Consider the following 22317-nt stretch of genomic DNA (forward strand, 5'->3'; position numbering starts at 1 on the left):
TGACCAGACAGACGTCCGTAGAAGCTGTACATAGATACTCAGCAGCTTCACAGATTTGATCACCGAGAGGGCAGACTTGAGTTGTGTTATCCATACAATCAATGCTCATCTTGCGCAGCGAGGTCTGGCATAGAATCGTCAGGATGCAATATAGTAGAAACTGGAAAATTATAAGACAAATCATAACTATCTTTTTTACCCGAACTGGACTTAGACCTTTGCAAAGGCTGAGACCCCTCTGGTATCTCTGGCGGTTTCACCCGAGACTCAGATCTTGCCGCTTCCCGCTCTTGTCGAGCGGCGGCCAATTCTGATTGCAACCCAGCCATTACCTCCGCTAGTATTGCCCATTGGGGGTCAGGAGATAAAATTTGTAGTTGTATTTACAAAAAAAAAAAATACTGTGCATGTGGTAGAACCCTCAGGTAACACACTCTCACAGACATTGCAGTTAAACTGCTTTTTTGTTTTTCTGGTGCCTTACTCATTATGCACACAGACAAACAAATAAATAGACAAAGACAGACAAATCCCACGACTCAGTAAAAATGTTACTAAAGTATGTATATGGCTGAAGTGCAGTGCATGTGGCCAGACTATATGAAACCTGATCCAAAATTCCCACTAACACCTCTGCGCCATCCGGTGGAGTAGTGTTGTAGGGCAGGAAATTTCTGGAAAAGAAACAGGAAGCATGGTTAAAATGGCCTCCAGCCATGTGCTTATAGTCAAGGTACATATAGCCTTTTCCAAAATATGTGCCCTTATGCATATAACAGTATAAATAATGCAGCCTATCCCCTAGCATACGCTGTCTATTGCTGCTGCTGTGGGCATAGTCCCCCCCCCATGCAGCTGAGCTGCATGTAAAAGGGACAATGATCTCATGTCTGCTCAGCTTAAGAGGCTGTTTTATAGGGACAGACCGCGGCAGCAGTGAACGCTGTCCGCGTTCTGAGCCGCCAGCAGCTTCCCCCCCCCCTAGCGTGCACTACATGCGGGGAGCGCTATCAGCGGCGCCTGGAGCAGCCATCCAGCGCTTCTCTGAGCGGCGGCAGGAAGTAGGGGAGCGGCGGCGGGGAGAGGAGCAGCGGTATCCTGGCGGCGCACATAGCAGTCCCCACACACGGCGGGGCGGTCACGTGAACTGACCTCCCCGTCGGCCATAAATACTTTGATCCTGGCTATGACGGGCTTCTCCAGTAAGCTCCGTACAGGCCTTCCTGCAGCCTTAGCTGAAGTTAGCTGAGCTGCTTTTGGCTGTGAGGGTGCTCCTTTTCTGAGTGCCGACACGCCAGTAGCTGCTTCTTGCATCGTGCACTATGCCGGACCCACGCTTCTTGTCTAAGCTAAGAAGGGATGTGCTCAAGTAGTAAAATTTTTTTTTTTTAAATAGAAGTATGTGGAAGAACCACCATTGCGTCTATCCTTGAGATGCACCGAAAAAAAATGAGGTACTATGGGAATATGGTGGGGAGGAGTGTTACTAATTTAAATATTCAGTGCCTGTCCTGCTAAAGCCCGTCCATATCCCAAGAGTACTCCAGTGACCCCTAGTGGATGAAAAAGAAATAAGTGGTGTGACTGTGACACTCCCAGATTCCCTCACCTCCCCCAGCCTGTATCATTACTATAGATATATGGTGTCACAGTGATGATCACAGACCCATTCGCTTATACAGTCCTATCCCTGTATTATTACTATAGATATAAGTGATGTCACAGTGACGCTCCCAGATCCCCTCACCTCCCCAGTCATGATCCTGTATTATTACTATAGATAAAAGTGATGTCACTATGATGTTCCCAGACCAACTCACTTCCACAGTCCTATCCCTGTATTATTACTATAGATATGCGATGACACTGTGACGCTTCAAGATACCCTCATCTCCCCAGTCATGTCCCTGTATTATTACTACCGGTATACAGTAGATATAAGTGATGTTACAGTGATGCTCCCAGAACCCCTTAACTCCCCAGTCACATCCCTGTATTGTTACTAGAGATATAAGTATTGTCACTGTGACACTTCCAGATCCCCTCACCTCCCCAGTCATGTCCCTGTATTATTACTACAGATATAAGTGACATCACTGTGACACTTCCATATTCTCTCACCTCCACATTCATGTCCCTGTGTTATTACTATAGATATAAGTGTTGTCACAGTGATGCTCCCAGATCCCCTCACCTCCCCAGTCATGTCCCTGTATTATTACTACAGATATAAGTGACATCACTGTGATATTCCCAGATCCCCTCACCTCCACAGTCATGTCTCTGTATTATTACTATAGATATAAGTGGTGTCACTGTGACACTTCCAGATCCCCTCACTTCCCAAGTCATGTCCCTGTACTATTACTATAAATATAAGTGGTGTAACTGTGCCACTCCCAGTACCCCTCACCTCCCCAGTCATGTCCCTGTATCATTAATATAGATATAAGTGATGTGGAAGAAAAAATAAGAAAAAAGAAAGAAGAAAGAAGAAGAAGAAGAGGGCCTTAACATATTTTGTAGACGGCAATCCTGCCATAGACTATGCATGCTGGATAGTGAACTTAATCCAGCGAGAAATCGTCTGCTTAGAAGCAGGACACCCAATTTTTTGGGGATCGTAAAGGACAAACAGAGAGTCCGATTTTCTGTGACGAGCAGTCCTCTTCACATAGATCTTCAAAGCCCTCACAACATCCAAGGCAATTAAAGCAATTGAGGAGTCAGTAGCCCCTGGCACCACAATAGGTTGATTGATATGAAAAGCCGACACAACCTTAGGAAGGAACTGTTGACGAGTCCTGAGTTCCGCCCTATCTTCATGGAAGACAAGATAGGGACTTTTACAGGACACAGCCCCCAATTCCGACACACGTCGCGCAGAAGCGAAGGCCAACAAAGTGACTGCCTTCCAAGTGAGAAACTTGACCTCAGCCTCCTGTAGAGGCTCAAACCAATCCAATTGCAGGAAATGCAACACCACGTCAAGATCCCAGGGTGCCGTTGGCGCCACAAAGGGAGGCTGGAGGTACAGAACCCATTTCAAAAAGGTCTGAACCTCAGGGAGGGCAAACTGTTTCTGGAAGAAAATGGATAAAGCTGAAATCTGGACCTTGATGGGTCCCAATCTCAGGCCCATATCCACATCTGCTTGCAGGAATAGGAGAAAACGTCCAAGTTGAAGTCCACCACAGGAAATGTCTTGGACTCACACCAAGACACATACTTTTTTCAAATTCGCCATGCCGTCAAACGTAGCCGCGGTAAGTCCTGATAAGCGAACGGCCCCTGTAGTAGAAGATCCTCCCAAAGAGGCAGAGGCCTTGGATCTTCCAGCAGTAGATCCAGCAGATCCGCGTACCAAGCCCTCCTTGGCCAGTCCGGAGCAATGAAGATTGCCAGAACATTTGTTCTTTTTAAAAGCTGTAGAACTTTTGGAATGAGAGGAAGTGGAGGGAACACATACACTGACGTGAACACCCACGGTGTTATTAGTGCATCCACTGCTTGTGGGTCTCTTGACCTGGAACAGTAACTCCGCAGCTTCTTGTTGAGGCGGGAGGCCATCATGTCTATATGTGGAACCCCCCACCAACCAGTTACTTCCTCGAACACCTCCGGGTGGAGGCCCCACTCTCCTGGATGGAGATTGTGTCTGCTGAGGAAGTCCACTTCCCAGTTGTCCACTCCCAGAATGAAGATTGCTGACATTGCCACCGCGTGCCATTCTGCCCAGAGGAGGATTCTTGTCACCTCTGACATTGCAGCTCTGCTCTTCGTTCTGCCTTGTCAGTTTATGTAGACCACTGTGGTCACGTTGTCCGACTGCACCTGAACAGCCAGATCCTACAGATAGTGTACTGTTTGAAGAAGACCGTTGTATACGGCTCTTAGTTCCAGGATGTTTATTGGAAGAAGTGATTCCTGACTTGTCCACCTACCTTGGAAGGTTTCCCCTTGAGTGACTGCTCCCAATCCTCTGAGACTTGCATCTGTGGTTAGAAGGATCCAGTCCTGAACCCCGAACCTTCGGCCCTCCAGAAGGTGCGGCAGTTGTAGCCACCAGAGGAGTGAAATCCTTGCTTTCGGCGAAAGACGTATCCTCTGGTGCATGTGTAGGTGATATCCCGACCACTGTTCCAAGAGATCCAGTTGAAAGGACAGGGCATGAAACCTTCCGTACTGCAGAGCCTCGTAGGAGGCAACCATCTTCCCCTGAAGGCAGATGCACTGATGAACCGAAATCCGGGCAGGCTTCAAGACATCCCGGACCATCGTTTGTATCACCAACGCTTTCTCCACCGGTAGAAACAAGCTCTGCACCTCTGTGTCGAGGATCATCCCCAGGAAAGACAGCCTCCTTGTCGGCTGCAGATGAGACTTTGGAAGGTTCAGGATCCAAATGTGCTCCCTGATGCATCGTGAGAGCAATTGAATGTAACAACTTCTCCCTGGACAATGCCTTGATCAGCAGGTCGTCCTGATATGGAATGATGTTCATCCCCCAGCTTGCGGAGGAGAACCATCATCTCTGCCATCACCTTGGTGAAGACCCTCGGTGCCGTGGAGAGACCGAATGGCAGTGCTTGAAACTGATAGTGATTGCCTAGCAGTGCAAACCTGAGATAAGCCTGATGCGGCAACCATACCGGAATGTGGAGGTACGCATACTTGATGTCCAGGGACACCAGGAACTCTTCCTCCGCCAGACCTGAGATCACTGCTCTCAGAGACTCCATCTTGAATTTAAACTCCCTGAGATGAGGGTTCAGCGATTTCAAGTTCAAAACTGGCCTGACCGAAACATCCGGTTTTGGTACCACAAAAAGGTTCGAATAGTAACCCTTGTTCAGGTGGTGAAGCGGAACTGGAACAATGACTTCTGCCATTTCCAATTTTTTTATAGCTTCCAGTAGGATAGCTCTGTCTGCCTGCAAAGCCGGCAAGCCTGACTTGAAGAATCGGTGAGGTGGAAGAGTTTGAAACTCCAGCCTGTACCGCCGGGACACAATAACCTGTACCCAGGGATCCAGGCCGGACAACACCCAGATGTGGCTGAAATGCCGGAGTCTCACTCCCACCTGATTGACCTCCACAGTCATGCTGAAGACTTTTGGGCCACCAAAAGCAGGCTTCGGGTCCTGGGAACCTGGAGGTGCAGTTTTTTTGGATTTGGCTCGACCACCTCTAAAGAAGGTGAAAGGGTTAAAGCTCGTCTCTGCTTCACATGTCATAGAATTGTTTGTGTTACAGAACTGTTTGTTCCAGCACATTTTTTGCTACTGTCTTTGTCTGTTATCTTTTTATACCGTGTGAATAACTTTTCTATTTGAGTACAAATTTGCCCATATATGTATATCCTTCCGCTGCGGCAGTTTCTAGCCAATCATGTTATGTTGACCCCCTTTTGTGTTCTGTCCAATTAGTTATTGACTTGGGACATACACGCCCTAAATCCTTTCTTTTATATACTTTTGTTAAACAAACAATAAACAGTGTGAATCTTTACTGCTTGTGTTTTGCATGTTACTTCTAGCAAAAGGTTTACACTCACGGACGTCTAAGAGACTATCACATCGAGGGTTAAAGGATAGAGGAAGAATCCTTACAAGTGGGGGCTCTTGCCGGAATTCAGTTGATCGTCCCCGGACGGTAAGATAGAGAATTTATTGTCTGTCTTTGCCATACGGGATTGCGGTCATACACTGAAGCTGAATCCGTGTCAGTGTTCTGGGAACACGTGACCAAACATCTTTAATGTCTGGGACTTAAAGATACGTCTGAGAAGTGACCAGGGGTCCAAGCGCAATTCTCCAAAGACGTTAGTATCTGGGATACTTAAAATAGACCTGGGAGTCTATACATAACGTAGATTTTACCTCGATTTGATTGTCTACTTATTATGTTATGGCCATAACAGATATTAGAGTATAAGTTTCATGTATTCAGCTTGACGGGTGGTAAGTGCACGTCTGTTGAATACCCTTATAACTTTCTTGCTTCCTATCACAATACGCTGCATTTCCAAGTCCCTGTACGAGTGGTGAGTAAACGTACAGATTATTACTATCAATTGTTTTGTTAAAATACTATGCAGATGATATTGTGATATTGTCAATAACTAATTAACTGGTTAGCTGATGCATGCATAGAAAGTTGTTGGAAATTGTGTTTTTACTATGGGCTCTGGTCAGAGTAAGAAAACTGTATACCCCCCTCCCCTACCCGAGGAGACATGTAAAGAATACGTGGCCCGTAACTCTACCTCTGATTATTATTTGATTGATCCCTGGGTGGATAATTTAGCAGGGTGGACAGAGAAAGCAGGATAGGACCCATTCCCACGGGAAGGCAGTAATTACCCTTTTTATATGGATATGGTTAAAGGTCTTTGTTTAGGGGACAGGGAAGCCTGGCCGTGGTATGATCATGATCCACAATGAGATATGGCATATATGCGGGCCGGGGGTGAGCAGTGGCTGACCATAGCGCCCTATTGGTATGATAAATCCATCAATAAGAAACAAAGGAGGATTAAAAATATCAGTTCCCAACAGCACAGAAGGGAGGAAGTGAGAACCTGTAAATCTTTGAAAACCCTCTCGCCTCCCCCTTACATTCCAGTATATCCTGCTCTTAAAGACACAGATCTCTTAGCAGCAGTAACCCTTTCACAGCAGATGGGATCGCCTCCAACTCCACTGCTAGAAAATGCGTCCACTAGCTCTATCCCTAACGCACCAGTAACCCAGAGTTTAGATAATAGTGTAATAACCTCCCAGCCCACATCCCTTAAACAATCAGCCACCCGCCGCACAGCCGATTCCACTATCGCTGCCGAGGGCTCCTTCTCCCCCCATGTCACTCGAGGAGGAACTGAATTCTCTGACGGCGGTGAAGCTTCTTCCACCACCGTTGCCCTCCACTTACCATTTATGACAGTGGGAGACCAAATGTTAATAAAACCCATTGAAATAGAAGATTTAGACAGGATAGTAAAACACTGTCCCAAGCCCACCATTACCCCCGATGGCTGTATATCTTATTTGCGCAAAGCTTGCAAAGGACGCAGCTATACACAAGAAGACATGAGGCTGATTATAGATGGTGTAATCGACCACTATAATGGATGGGATTGGACAAAGGTCCCTACCATCCACACACCCGCTGCACAAAATAGTGCCGCTGCTTACCCCCTCAACACACTGACAGGTATCGAGGATATGTGGAAGGAAATTGATACACATATGAAGGAAGTCTTTAAAACCCGTGCTTCTTTGCCTGTCGCTGTAGCTTGTAAACAGAAGCCCTCAGAGTCTGTTACTGAGTTTTGGAAAAGGTTTAAGGACTGCTGGACAGATGACGCTGGCTTACCTTTGCTTAACTCAGAAAGCTTACTCATTTCCACCTTCATTAACAACCTTCTACCTTCTGTCATAGTTTCTGTTAAGCAAAGCGTCTCTTCCTGGACTTCTGATAGTACGAAAGATTTTGAAAAACATCTATATGAGAAAGAGGCTGCAGGGTGTTTTGATGTAAAGAAACCTGCACCCACTCATAACTATCAGAACTCCAGACGCTTTGACAGACGGAACCAACCCCGCAGTCAGGGAAGATTCCAAAGACCCCAACATAAATCACCTACAGGAGACATGGCCGGCAAACGGCACACCTCCTGTTACAACTGTGGCCAGGATGGTCACTGGGCAAGAGATTGCCCCCAGCCCCCTCAGACACCTCGACAGCCTGCTCTGAATCCTGACCCCCAACAACACCCCCGCCCACGCCATGACAACCCTCTCTCTGATCATGTACGTTTCAGAGTTGACTGGCAAGACCCCGCGCACTGACGGGGCCCGGAGGAGGGTATCCCAGCCTTTATTCAACTCACCCGTCATTGGAAAGATTCACCTCTGCTGCCACTTATTATAAATGGAAGTAAAATTCCCTTTTTAGTGGACAGCGGTGCAACAACCAGTGTTTTGTGTTCTGACCTATATGATGGTGATTTGGAAAAGACTGCTCCTTCAATGGGAATCAATGGGATACCCACCGATGCCTACCTAACCAAGGCCCTCTCTGTCTCCACAACAAAGGGGTTGCGCATGGGCAAACATAGGTTCACAGTCATACCTGAGTGCCCCATTAACCTACTAGGTAGGGACCTGCTTAGCAAACTTTCCATCTCTATTCTGCCCTCACCTACTGGTACTGGGTTGGATATTGAATCCCCTCATTTTCCAATTTGGGAAATGACTACCAACATGCCTGACCTCGCCCAAGTAAACCCCGCTCTTTGGTCAGAAGGTCCATATGACACTGGCCTAATCTCATGCACACCATATAAGGCCAATCTCAAACCCGACTCACACCCTGTTTATCAAAAACAGTATCCCCTCTCACCAGAAAAGATAGAAGGTCTCCGCCCCATGATACAGCAATTCTTACAACAGGGTATTCTCAGACATATTGTATCACCATACTGTACTCCTGTGAACCCTGTTGCCAAGGCTGATGGCAGCATAAGATTTGTACAGGATCTCAGAGCGATCAATCAGCTAATTGTCCCAATTGCACCAATTGTCCCAGACGTAAACTCACTCATTTCTGCAATCCCTGCAGATGCTGCGTTCTTCTCTGTAATTGATTTGAAGAATGCCTTTTTCAGCATACCTGTAGATTCACAGACACAATTACTTTTTGCCTTTTCTTTTGAGGGTAAACAACTTACCTGGTGCAGATTACCCATGGGCTATATTGACTCACCCGTTGTCTATAGCATTGTACTCCAGGCCACATTGGGGCCCTGGCAACCTCACCATGGTTCAGTCCTGCTACAGTATGCAGATGATCTGCTGCTCTGTAGTCAAACTGAGGAGGCCTGCCGAGAGGATGGTGTTTCATTACTAAACTGGCTTTGTGAATGTGGACACAAGGTGTCCAAAACAAAAATGCAATGGTGTAAAAAGCATGTTGATTACTTAGGTTTTGTGCTCACTCAGGGAGAGAGGAAAATCAGTCCACAACGCATACAGTCTGTATTGGGCCTGGTCACCCCAACTACCCAGAAGGAACTACTGTCCTTCCTGGGTATGGTAAATTACTGCAGACAGTGGATATCTGATTGCTCCTATTATGATAACATTTTGAGACAAGCCACACTGAAGGACAAACCTAAAACTGTACAATGGTCACAAGAAATGTTAACTGCATATGAAAGTTTAAAATGTATGTTGATGAAAAGTCCGGCACTTGGCCTCCCCAATTATGTACTACCTTTCCATCTATATGCAAGGGACAATTGTAAAACCATGGCGGGGGTGCTCACACAGTTTCATGGAGGGAAGTTGCGCCCCGTGGCATTTTTTTCCAAAGTCATGCCAGTGTCTGTGCAAGGTATGCCTGCCTGCCTCAGGGCTTTGGCAGCCTGTGCAATGGTTGCAGAAATGGCCACTACCCTCACTTTAGGCCACACCACAGTACTCCACACCACACATGATGTCCTGGCAATACTTAAAGGCTTACACACACAGCACATGTCTGCTCAACGCCTTAGTGGATATGAAGTACTCCTTTTGAGTAACCCTACCCTTACCATCAAGTACACTGCTAGTTCTTCTGGCCCAGCACCCATTCTCAATGCCCTTTTAGGCTTGAAAGGTCCCGAGGATGAACCACCCGACCTACATGACTGTGCTGCTTCCATTGAAGCTGAAACTTCTCCCAGACTTGACATGTCTCCCGTTCCCATACCAGGCGCAGACATAGTTTTTGTTGACGGCTCCTGTAGTAGGCCCAATGACAATACATACCAAGCTGGTTATGCCATTGTCACCCTCCCTGACACTGTATTGGAAGCCCTGCCAATACCTTATCAGTCCGCGCAAGCTGCAGAACTCATTGCACTCACTAGAGCATGTCAGCTCTACCAGAACAAGCCTGTTACCATCTACACTGACTCCAGATACGCCCACGGCGTTGTTCATGACCATGGGGTCATTTGGCAACGCCGTGGCTTTCTCGGGGCAGATGGTAAGGGTATCTCGCATGCGCAGCTCATCTCTGATCTGTTACATGCCATTACCCTCCCTTCTGACATTGCCATTATCCACTGCAAGGCACATACCGGCGGCAAGGATAATATCTCCCTTGGCAACGCCCTTGCAGACACTACTGCTAAACAAGCGGCCCTACAGCCTACTGCCCATTCTCACATGGCAGTCATGGCCCCTCCCTCCCTTGACAACGTCCATCTGCTCACTCAACTTCAAGCTGCTGCGACTAATACTGATCTCTCCGATTGGACTTACCCAATTCTGCAGAAAAATCCTAAATCAGGATTAATCTGCAAAGAGGGGAAACCCTGTATACCCCAGTCCAGTGCCCCTTTGCTCATTGCCCATTACCATGGTGTTGGTCACCATAGTAAAGCCACAACACTCCTCCTACTAACCAAGGATTTTTATGTTACTGAGGCCAAAACACTTGTGGACCAATATGTTAGCAGATGCATCACCTGCCTCAGGAACAACCCTAACAACCCTAATAAAGCGAAACACCAGCATCTTGAATACCCCACTACCCCTTTTACACACTTACAAATTGATTTTACCCATATCCCTGGCATAGGCAAACAAGAATATGCCCTGGTCATTGTAGATATGTTCTCTCGCTGGCCAGAAGTATTCCCAACTAAGTCAGAGGATGCTAAGACAGTAGCTAGAATCCTAACACAGGAAATCATCCCGAGATGGGGATGCCCATTGCAGATAAATAGTGACAAAGGCACAGCCTTTACAGCCAAAGTCACAAAGGCCCTGGTGAAGGCCTTGCAAATAGAATGGAAGTTTCACATCCCGTACCACCCGCAGAGTTCAGGGGTCGTAGAAAGAATGAATAGGACCCTCAAAGACAAACTAAGGAAGGCCACAGGAGGTACCTTCCACAAATGGAAGCAAGTCCTCCCTATCATCCTAGCAGAAATTAGGATGACCCCACAGAAAACCCTAGGGTACTCCCCTTTTGAGATATTGATGGGTAGGCCTTTTCCCACCCCATGGGCAAAAAAACCGTTGATAATACAGGAAGGAGATCTAGAACTTATAAGGGAAGAGTATGTCAGGGCCCTCATAACCAAACTTGATGAGATTGAACATGATGTTGTTTGTAAAAATCCTTTGAACCCACAGGAACCAACACATCCTTTCAAAGTTGGAGACAGAGTCGTGGTAAAAGTACTCCCAAAGAACAAGACTCCGGGAGACTTCACCTATGGTCCAGAGACAGAAGTCGTTGCTGTAACCCGAACCGCAGTCCTGACAGAAGAGAGTCCCACCTGGATCCATGCTTCCCGAGTAAAGAAAATTCCTAGACCAGAAATAGAGGAGGAAACAGGTGATTCCAGTGAGGTACGAACAGGGGCGGACAGCCCTGACCTCCCACCTAGCGAAGACAGAAGACCAGAGGAGGATGAAGAAAATGCCCCCTATCTTTACCCTGGGGACTACCTTGATAGCCCTACTGGCCCTCATTCACCTCACAACATGTGAAGTTGACATTACACACACCGACGGGGTTCCCACCTTGTGGTATAATTCCTCCAACACACACGTAGCCACCTATGTCCTAGACTATTTTATGTTCCCCAAGCTTGCTGACAACAAACATTTCATACAGCAAAGAAGGAAAGCAGGGATGTCCGAAACAGTTTATATTTGTGTTACTGATTCCTGGTGGGGATATAACTGTGATTCCTGGGGATCCGTGGGGTGGAACACGGGACTTGATTGGGGGTACAGACCATCAGACGCCTTAAACAGATGGAGTCAACCTGATGGAGTACCCCTACTCAAGAGACTGTCTATCTTTAAGATGGATGAAAGCCCTTATACAAACAGGTATATTTATACTTATTACCCTTATTCTTGTTACCACTATTGTTTACTGTATTATCCCGTGCTGTAAGAAGCTCACCTCCAAGGGTATCGATAATGCCATAATGTACAATGGTGCCCTGTCCCATACTACTGAAACTGAGGTACCTGGCCCTGAGTCATATGCCCAGTATCTAGTCCACTGGCGTGCAGAAAGACGTAAGCTTTGCAAGAATCATATAGTATAACAATAATGATTCTAAGAGGGGAATGAAAGGGTTAAAGCTCGTCTCTGCTTCACATGTCATAGAATTGTTTGTGTTACAGAACTGTTTGTTCCAGCACATTTTTTGCTACTGTCTTTGTCTGTTATCTTTTTATACCGTGTGAATAACTTTTCTATTTGAGTACAAATTTGCCCATATATGTATATCCTTCCGCTGCGGCAGTTTCTAGCCAATCATGTTATGTTGACCCCCTTTTGTGTTCTGTCCAATTAGTTATTGACTTGGGACATACACGCCCTAAATCCTTTCTTTTATATACTTTTGTTAAACAAACAATAAACAGTGTGAATCTTTACTGCTTGTGTTTTGCATGTTACTTGTAGCAAAAGGTTTACACTCACGGACGTCTAAGAGACTATCACATCGAGGGTTAAAGGATAGAGGAAGAATCCTTACAGAAGGTGTGAGAGGGCTTGTTCTTTCTAGTCCTAGTGGGCCGATAGGACTGTGACATGTTGGGAGAAAAAGACTTCTTCGTAGCCGAAGCAGCTGAGGGAAGAAAAGGAGACTTACACGCGTTAGCCGTGGCAATCCACGCGTCCAGCGCCTCCCCAAAAAGGGCCTGACCTGTGTATTGTAGGTTCTCCAAACTTTTCCTGGATTCCGCGTACGCAGACCATTCGTGCAGCCAGAGACCCCTGCGAGCTGAGACAGACATGGAACCCAGATCCTTCATGGATCTACCAGAAACCCTGCAGAATCCTGTATGTTACGTAAAAACAAATCAACGTTATCTTTATCCATCGTAGGCAAGTCCTTCTGCAGAGTAATTAACCACTTTGCTATTGCTTTTGAAATCCATGCACAGGCAATAGTAGGCCGCAGGATCGCCCTTGAAGCCGTGTAAATGGATTTGAGTGTAGCATCAACCTTGCGATCTGTCGGGTCTTTCAACGCGGTAGATCCCGGGACAGGTAAGACCACCTGTTTTGACAGCCTGGAAACAGACACGTCAACTATAGGTGGGGTCTCCCATTTTTTCCTATCGTCCTCCGGGAAGGGAAAAGCAACCAGAACCCTTCTAGGGATCTGGCATTTTTTCAACGGGTTTTCCCAGGATTTTTAAAACATGGCATTTAATTCTTTAGATGCTGGGAACGTGAGAGGGGCCTTCTTAATGTCTGTGAAAAAAGCCTCCTCAACCTGCTCAGGAGTTGTGTCAGCAATATTTAACACATCCCGCATGGCCTCAATCATCAACTGCACCCCCTTAGCAAGTGATGCCGCCCCCCTTGACACATCCCCATCACCGTCTGCTGTGTAAGAATCGGTATCCGTGTCATCCTGCGTAATTTGGGCAAGAGAACGTTTGTGAGACTGTACCACAGGGGCGCCCGAGGGAACAGAACTGGATCATACTGCCATAGAGGACTGTAATACCCGAGTTGCATGCTCAGTCCGTGCAACCCTTTCAGAAATCTGAGAAATAGCCCCCATAAGAGAGGCTAACCACTCCGGTTCCCTAGCCGGGATCTGCGCTACAACAGTGCAATCCTGATTACATGAAATGGGATCTTCCTGAGAAGATATATCCTCTGCAGCATATGACACAGAGTCCCTAGACATGGTTGCCTGCAAACCCCATATACACACAGGGTAAAAGGTAGACAGAGTTCCCCCCCAAGAATGGCAGAGGGACACAGAGATTGGATCCAACCCACACACAGCATTTTACAGGTATAGGGAGACCCTTAACCAGCGCTGACTGTGCCCCTTATTAGATGACACAGTCTATATACAGCCTCCCCCCCTTCTACAACCACCTGGTGCGGTACAGATAGCTGGAGGTGCACTGGAGGGACTGCTCATCACAGGCAGCTGCAGGCAGGAAAATGGCGCAGAAACGCTGCTGGGTCCGCTCTGAAGATAAGCTCCGCCCCCTTAATGGCGCTGTCTTCCCGCTCTCTGAAGATTATACTGGCCTGAGGATTTTGCTGCTGGCTGCGATCCAGGGACCCCGACAGGCTGTGTGGTCAGTATAGGGTGTAGGCGTCGGCTCAGGGCGCCCCTCACAGCGCCGCACCATGTACCACTGAGCCCCGGAGCACAGTTAGTACTGTGCTCCCTACCCTGTTGCCGCCATCTTCACATTGGCTCCCCGCTTGCCAGGGGGGCGATGACTCACTCGCCACTCTTCAGCTCTGTAAGGGGGTGGCGGCATGCTGCTGGGGTGAGCGATCCCATGCGACGGGGAACGATCGATCCCCTCAGGAGCTCAGTGTCCTGTCAGCGGAGACAGTGGCTCAGATCCCGCAGGGCGGACACTATCCCCCCCCCCTCGGTCCCTCGATGCAGGGAGGATGTTGCCAGCAGCCTCTCTGTAAAATAATAAACTCTAAAATAAACTTCACCTAAAGAAGCTCTGTAGAGCTCCCCTAGCCGTGACATGCTCCTCCGGGCACATTTTCTAAATTGAGTCTGGTAGGTGGGGCAAAGAGGGAGGAGCCAGCCCACACTGTTAAACTCTTGAAGTGCCAATGGTGGACCCATCTATACCCCATGGTACTAATATGGACCCCAGCATCCTCTAGGACGTAAGAGAAATAATAACAGAAAACCACAGGCTGCTCCCCCTGCATAATAATAATAATAATAATAATAATAATAACAACTGTACACCACAGGCTGCTCCCTCTGTATAATAATAACAGTACACTACAGGCTGCTCCTCCTGTATAATAATAATAATAATAATAATAATAATAATAATAACAGTACACTACAGGCTGCTCCTCCTGTATAATAATAATAATAATAATAATAATAATAATAACTAGACACCACAGGCTGCTCCCCCTGTATAATAACTGGACACCACAGGCTGCTCCCCGTGTATTATAATAATAGTAATAATAATAATAATAATAATAATAATAACTTGACACCACAGGCTGCTCACCCTGTATAATAATAATAATAATAATAATAAGACACCACAGGCTGCTACCCCTGTATAATAATAATAATAATAAAAATAATAACTGGACACCACAGGCTGCTCCCTCTGTATAATAACAGGACACCACAGGCTGCTCCTCCTGTATAATAATAATAACAGGACACCACAGGCTGCTTCCCCTATATGATAATACTAACAGGACACCACAGGCTGTTCCCACTGTATAATATTAATAAAAGGACACCACAAGCTGCTCCTCCTGTATTATAATAATAATAATATTAATAATAATAACAGGACAACACAGGCTGCTCCCTCTGTATAAAAGTAATAACTGGATTCCAAGTGATACCGGTTTCCAGAGCGACCTATATTATGTGAGTGTTTTGCTTCCAGAGACACTATCAGTTCCTCTCACAGAATTGCTGTTTTATTCCTAAACACCATTGCTTCCCTGTATATTATGAGAACACAGGCCACCCCCCTGTATACTATGACAGCACTGGATGCTACCCCTGTATATTATGACAACACAGGCCACTCCTCCTGTATATTATGACAGCACAAGATGCTACCCCTGTATATTATGACAACACAGGCCGCTCCCCCTGTATACTATGACAGCACAGGATGTTACCCCTGTATACTATGACAGCACAGGATGCTACTCCTGTATACTATGACAACACAGGCCACTCCCCCTGTATACTATGACAACACAGGCCACTCCCCCTGTATACTATGACAGCACAGGATGTTACCCCTGTATACTATGACAGCACAGGATGCTACCCCTGTATACTATGACAACACAGGCCATTCCCCCTATATACTATGACAGCAGAGGATGCTACCACTGTGTACTATGACAACACATGCCATTCCACCTGTATACTATGACAGCTCAGGATGTTACCCCTGTATACTATGACAGCACAGGATGCTACTCCTGTATACTTTGACAACACAGGCCACTCCCCCTGTATACTATGACAGCACAGGATGTTACCCCTGTATACTATGACAGCACAGGATGCTACTCCTGTATACTTTGACAACACAGGCCACTCCCCCTGTATACTATGACAGCACAGGATGTTACCCCTGTATACTATGACAGCACAGGATGCTACCCCTGTATACTATGACAACACAGGCCATTCCCCCTATATACTATGACAGCAGAGGATGCTACCACTGTGTACTATGACAACACATGCCACTCCACCTGTATACTATGACAGCTCAGGATGCTACCACTGTATATTATGACAACACAGGCCTCTCCCCCTGAATATTATGACAGCTCAGGATGCTACCCCTGTATATTATGAAAACACAGGCCGCTCCTCCTGTATACTATGACAATACAGGATGCTACCCCTGCATATTATGAGAACACAGGCCACTCCCCCTGTATACTATGACAGCACAGTATGCTATCCCTGTATATAATGAAAACACAGGCCGCTCCCCCTGTATATTATGACAACACAGGCCACTTTCCCTGTATATTATGACAATACACGCAGCTCCTCCTGTATACTATGACAGCACAGGCCACTTCCCTGTATATTATGACAACACAGGCCACTCCTCCTGTATACTATGACATCACAGGTTGCTACCCCTGTATCTTATGACAACACATGCACTCCCCCTGAATACTATGACAGCACAGGATGCTACCCCTGTATATTATGACAACACAGGCTGCTCCTCCTGTATACTATGACAGCACAGGATGCTACCCCTGTATATTATGAAAACACAGGCCACTTCCCTGTATACTATGACAGCACAGGATGTTACCCCTGTATATTATGACAACACAGGCTGCTCCCCCTGTATAGGAAGATGCCACAGGCCACTCCCCCTGTAGAGTAAGACAACACAGACTGTAATGTCCCGTGGATAGAATTACAGTTACGGCGGGGTGAGTGCCACCTGTATTACAGTAACGGCGGGGTCTGCTCCACATATATTACAGTAACATCGGAGGTCTGCGCCACCTGTATTACAGTAACGTCGAGATCTGCGCTACCTGTATTACGGTAATGGTGAGTTTGCGCCACCTGTATTACGGTAACGGTGGGGTCTGCGCTACCTGTATTACGGTAACGGCGGGTTCTGTGCCACCTGTATTACGGTAACGGCGGGGTCTGCGTCACCTGTATTACGGTAATGGCGGGGTGAGCGGCACCTTAACTACAGTAGCGGAGAAGTCTGCGCCACCTGTATTACAGTAATGGCGGGTACTGCGCCACCTGTATTACGGTAACGGAGAAGCCTGCGCCATCTGTAATACAGTAAAGGCGGGGTCTGCACCACCTGTATTACTGTAATAGGACACTAGCATGTCAGCCACCTGTGCAGTGATAATGCAGCACCAGAGGCTGCTCCAGCTGCACTACAACATGGCACCAGAGGCTGCTCCTCCTGTAGTACAGAACTTGACACCAGAGCTGCTCAGCCTATAGAATAATAATAATAATAATAATAATAATAATAATAATAATATAATTACCTGCTGCCAGACACAGCAATGGCTGCTCTCTGCTCCTGCTGCCTTGTGGGAATGATAGAAGGAAGCTCAGACCAGGGGAAAATGGCCGCCGCTCCTGACGTCACTACACGGCCAGGGAACCTATTGCTGCTGCCGGACTGGTCTACAAGAAAATGGCCGCCGGCCTCCTGCACTGAGGACATGCATGGTAGTAATCCGTACAGAGGGCGGTGCTGTGGCCGGAGTGTAGAAGGGGAGGCACCAGTCACCAGGAAGCAGCCTGTGCCAATCACACCCTACTTCCGGCCTGTGCGTTCCACCTTTCTTCCGGTCATTGCGTTCCACACACAGGAAGTGAGTTTGCAGCCTCGGCTCCCAGTGTCCGTCGTGATCAGGTAATGGCGTCTTACTATACAGGGGGAGCAGCCTGTGGTGTGGTGTGCTGTTATTCTTATACAGGGGGAGCAGCCTGTGGTGTCCTGTTGTTGTTATTATTATTATACAGGAGAATCGGCATGTGGTGTCTTGCAAGTATTATTATTATTATACAGGAAGAGTGGCCTGTGGTGTCCAGTTAATAATAATAATAATAATATTAAACAGGTGGAGCAGCCTTGTTGTTGTTATTATAATAATAATAATAATAATACAGGGGGATCGGATTGTGGTGTCCTGTTATTATTGTTAAGCAGGTGGAGCAGCCTGTGGTGTCCTATTATTATACAGTGGTGGCAGTCTGTGGTGTCCTGTTGTTATTATTATTATGATGCATGTGGAGCGGCATGTGGTGTCCTGTACCTATAGCAGCACAGTAAGTGTAACTAATGAGTGGTCACTCTCCATTGTACACCCCGATTTCCCACTTTAGTTCCCCTCTCCCCACATCTTCACCCCGTCTGCTCTCCTGTGTACTCTTCCCTGGTTATGAATCAAAGGGTTGCCCTGAATTTTTTTTTTCTGTTTTTGTTGTAATTTCCCCTCTAACATGACCAGGAACCCAAATACCCAAATTAGTGCGCCGCTAACCCTTGCAAGTACAGTATAGGCCTTTGTGATTCTGAGGAGCCTTATGAGGTTGGGTTACAGGAACCTCTGAGAGAGTGGTGGGGGGGGGGGGGGGGTCTGACTTGTCATGGAGTATCATGTGTCTGTGTTACATGTGTTCTCTGTGATATGTGTTATATGTATTATATTTATTCCTAGACACTCCAGCTGTGAGGAACCAGAGTCTTTATTACACGTCACACGTTCTGTATTCTCATCTATCACTAACCATGGACACGTCCGGGAGTCACAGGACTGATAGGATAATAAATATCACCCTGGAGATCATCTACCTGCTGACTGGAGAGGTGAGGGGAACTGGGATTATCACAGTGACATCACTCATATCTATAGTAATAATACAGGGACATGACTGGGGAGGTGAGGGGATCTGGTAGTGTCACAGTGACATCACTTATATCTATAGTAATAATACAGGGACATGATTGTGGAGGTGTGGGGATCTGGGAGTGTCATAGTGACATCACTTATATCTATAGTAATAATACAGGGACATGACTGGGGAGGTGAGGGGATCTGGGAGCGTCACTGTGACATCACTTATATCTATAGTTATAATACAGGGACATGACTGGGGAGGTGAGGGGATCGGGAAGTATCACAGTGACATCACTTATATCTATAGTAATAATACAGGGACATGACTGGGGAGGTGAAGGGAACTAGGAGTGTCACAGTGACATCACTTATATCTATAGTAATAGGAAAACTATGACACTAAGATATCACGAGAGCGCTTATGTAAAATATGTATTTGTCTTAGACAATTTATTAATAATATAAAATTTAGAAATATAAAAAAACATATATATAAGAACAATGAATAACACTGCTGATATTAAAGCATGGTGTAGCACGTTTCTTTTTAGAATCACCTAATACATAGGTTCTCAAACTCGGTCCTCAGGACCCCACACAGTGCATGCTTTGCAGGTCTCCTCACAGAATCACAAGTGAAATAATTAACTCCAGCTGTGGACCTTTTAAAATGTGTCAGTGAGGAATTAATACACCTGTGCACCTGCTGGGTTACCTGCAAAACATGCACTGTGTGGGGTCCTGAGGACCGAGTTTGAGAACCTGTGACCTAATAGACTAACAGTCAGTCCATATACAGAATATAGTTCAAGTGGTAGTCCACTGAGTACTCACAGCACACATTAATGAATCTCAAGAGAGTCTCATAGTGAATTGAATTCAAATTCTTTTATAATAGCTGTTAAGCTGAGCTGTGGCCGTGGAGAGTGCGCTATGCTACCACCTCCCCATCCGCCTAGAGATTTGTTAGCTCACCACTGGTTCCAGTGTGGTCTCGGCGAGACCGATGATCAGCACACAGGGTCCGTGATTTCGGTGTGGGAGCGACGGTATTAGGTCGGTGTGTGAAGGAGGGCACAACTCTCGGGCAGAGGACTGTAGCGGGTGCCACTGGTGAGACGGCTCTGGCTGTGGCGGTGGATAAGTGCCGTGCAGAAGCTATTATCAGCAGCGTAGCGGGTCCTTAGCGCGTTTCTCCGATAACCCCAACAACGGTTTCATCAGAAGGTGTAACAATGTGCTGAGACGATTCTTTTTAAAGCAAGGATGACCAATCCGTGCAGCTATGTAATTACTTGTTCACAGGTGAGTATAATGAATGATAACAATCAGCGTTTATATGCCTAATTAGGCACCAAACTTTTGTGAATGTACATAGGAATTGTACACCAATGGACATAAGTACAGCATATATAACCAAATGGCAACATTCAAACTAGATCGAATAACAATATAAATACATGTTGTATACATTAGTACCTATAACGAGAGACATAGGATTTATTCAGAATTTCTTTAGCTATAAAGAGTATTTAGAATAGTAAAACCAACGGCCCAATAGTATAGCTCTCATGGCCTAGTGGACTAATGCCCCATAGTATAAACCATGCAGACCGGTGTTCGAATCCCACTCAGGGCTACCAGAGGACCGCTTGGTAAAATAGATAATAAGCCATCAGCCTGATGGTGCGGGCCTCCACCTGGGGAAGCCCAGGGTGAGGGGCCGACTTCTACGACAGATGCCTGGGTGCAGGAAGCGGTGTCTCTAGGTTATGCTTTTGCCTTCAAGAGGCACCCACCTCGAAGGTTTTTTTTTTTTGTACCAGCCCGTCTCGGGCTTTGCAAGAGGCAGTTCAGAAATTGCTTCATTCAGGAGTAGTCATTCCAGTTCCTCCTACACAACGAGGACAGGGTTTTTACACCAATCTGTTTCTAGTTCAGAAGCCAAATGGGTCATTTCGGACCATTCTCAATCTCAAATTTCTGGACAAATACATTTGGGTACCTCGGTTTCACATGGAGACTTTATGTTCCATCATTTTGGCCATGGAGCCAGTGGATTATTTGGCATCCCTGGATATACAGGATGCTTACCTACATGTTCCTATAGCACTGTCCCATCAGTATTATCTCAAATGCCAACAGCATTTCCAGTTCCAGGCCCTACCCTTTGGGTTAGCCACAGCCCCCAGAGTATTTACCAAGATTATGGTGGTAATGGCAGCTCATCTCCGCCAGCAGGGGATAAGAATTTTTCCATACCTCGACGATCTTTTAATCCTGGCACAGTCGCAGAAATTGCTCCTATGTCATCATAGGCGTGCACAGCACATTTTATTAGGGGGTGCACTGTCGGAGGGGTGTGTCTAGCACCGCATTATGGGCGTGTCTAGCACCATCTATTGACGGTCATCGCAATATAAAATATCCACCCTTGTACCAATCCTAATAAAGCAGATACATTGTCAGATGTTGTGGTGTGTACCAAACAAACACCCCTGATGGCACTCACTGCAATTACACTGCTCCTCCTCAGCCTACTCTGGCTCCACCTCTCTTTTCCCTGCAAGCTCCAGCAGCTTACTTACAAGTCAGTCACTCACTGACACTGACAGTCGCAGACTAGTACTGCTGCTGCTGGAAAAACGAGTGACGTGTCAATGCTGCTGCCGGCCGTCTGCCAGTATTGAATTTGTGTTCCTAAGAGGAACGCTGGTTGCATGCTAATCCTCACCAGTGGCTGGCGTTGGCATAGCACAGAAGGAGAGAGGTGGGCATGTGGTGGGTGGGCGTGCGAGCAGCATGACGTAATCACGTCACATCACACTGTTTTTGTACATGGAGGTGGAGCCGGGAGTTTCAAAGCCGGTGGCAGTGGCACCCTTGATTAACCCAGGCGTCTGGTCAGTAATGCAGTCCTGACAGGGTGCAGCGCAGAGGGGACTGTAATCAGCTTGCTACATCAGGCATGTGAGATCAGGGTGCCAGACATTAGGGGGTGCCTGTGCGCACCAGGCACCCCCCCCTGCGCACACCTATGTATGTCATCTGCAACAGACGATAACGTATCTGCAAAGACATGGGTGGCTCATAAATTGGACAAAATCGTCTCTGGTTCTGTCACAGCGGATGACTCACTTGGGGGCTGTACTGGATTCAAGTCTTCAGAGAGTAATTTTACCTTTGAACAAGATATCCAAGGTTCAGTCAAGGATTCAGGACTTGCTGCACAGTCAAAAGGTATCCATTCACGCAGCAATGAGGGTGATGGGTTTGATGGTGTCAACTTTCGACATGGTGGAGTATGTACAGTTCCACTCGAGGCCTCTGCAGCATCTGATTCATGGAATGGGTTGCATCAGATGA

The 22317-nt window shown here is 46.8% G+C and overlaps 2 protein-coding genes across 4 annotated transcripts in view; one reads left to right on the plus strand and one right to left on the minus strand.

Annotated features, from left to right (window-relative positions):
* The window catches only part of LOC135056945 (uncharacterized), a 904883-nt gene that overhangs the window by 152795 nt on the left and 729771 nt on the right, over window positions 1-22317 (minus strand). The window contains exon 9 of the mRNA XM_063962726.1: window positions 17590-17650. Within this exon, the coding sequence (XP_063818796.1) occupies window positions 17590-17650 (61 nt within the window). The remainder of the gene's footprint in view (window positions 1-17589; window positions 17651-22317) is intronic.
* LOC135056994 (oocyte zinc finger protein XlCOF29-like) overlaps window positions 17864-22317 on the plus strand; it is a 59835-nt gene continuing 55381 nt past the window's right edge. For 2 of the 3 annotated variants that reach the window (XM_063962834.1, XM_063962836.1), the window contains exons 1-2: window positions 17864-17963; window positions 18772-18920. In XM_063962834.1, the coding sequence (XP_063818904.1) occupies window positions 18843-18920 (78 nt within the window). In that variant the 5' untranslated portion in view covers window positions 17864-17963; window positions 18772-18842. Of the gene's footprint in view, window positions 17964-17989; window positions 18380-18771; window positions 18921-22317 lie in introns of those variants that run through there. The other variant, XM_063962835.1, reaches the window with a different exon arrangement.

This window comes from Pseudophryne corroboree, chromosome 3 (genome assembly GCF_028390025.1).
Source record: "Pseudophryne corroboree isolate aPseCor3 chromosome 3, aPseCor3.hap2, whole genome shotgun sequence".
Taxonomy (NCBI): Eukaryota; Metazoa; Chordata; class Amphibia; order Anura; family Myobatrachidae; genus Pseudophryne; species Pseudophryne corroboree.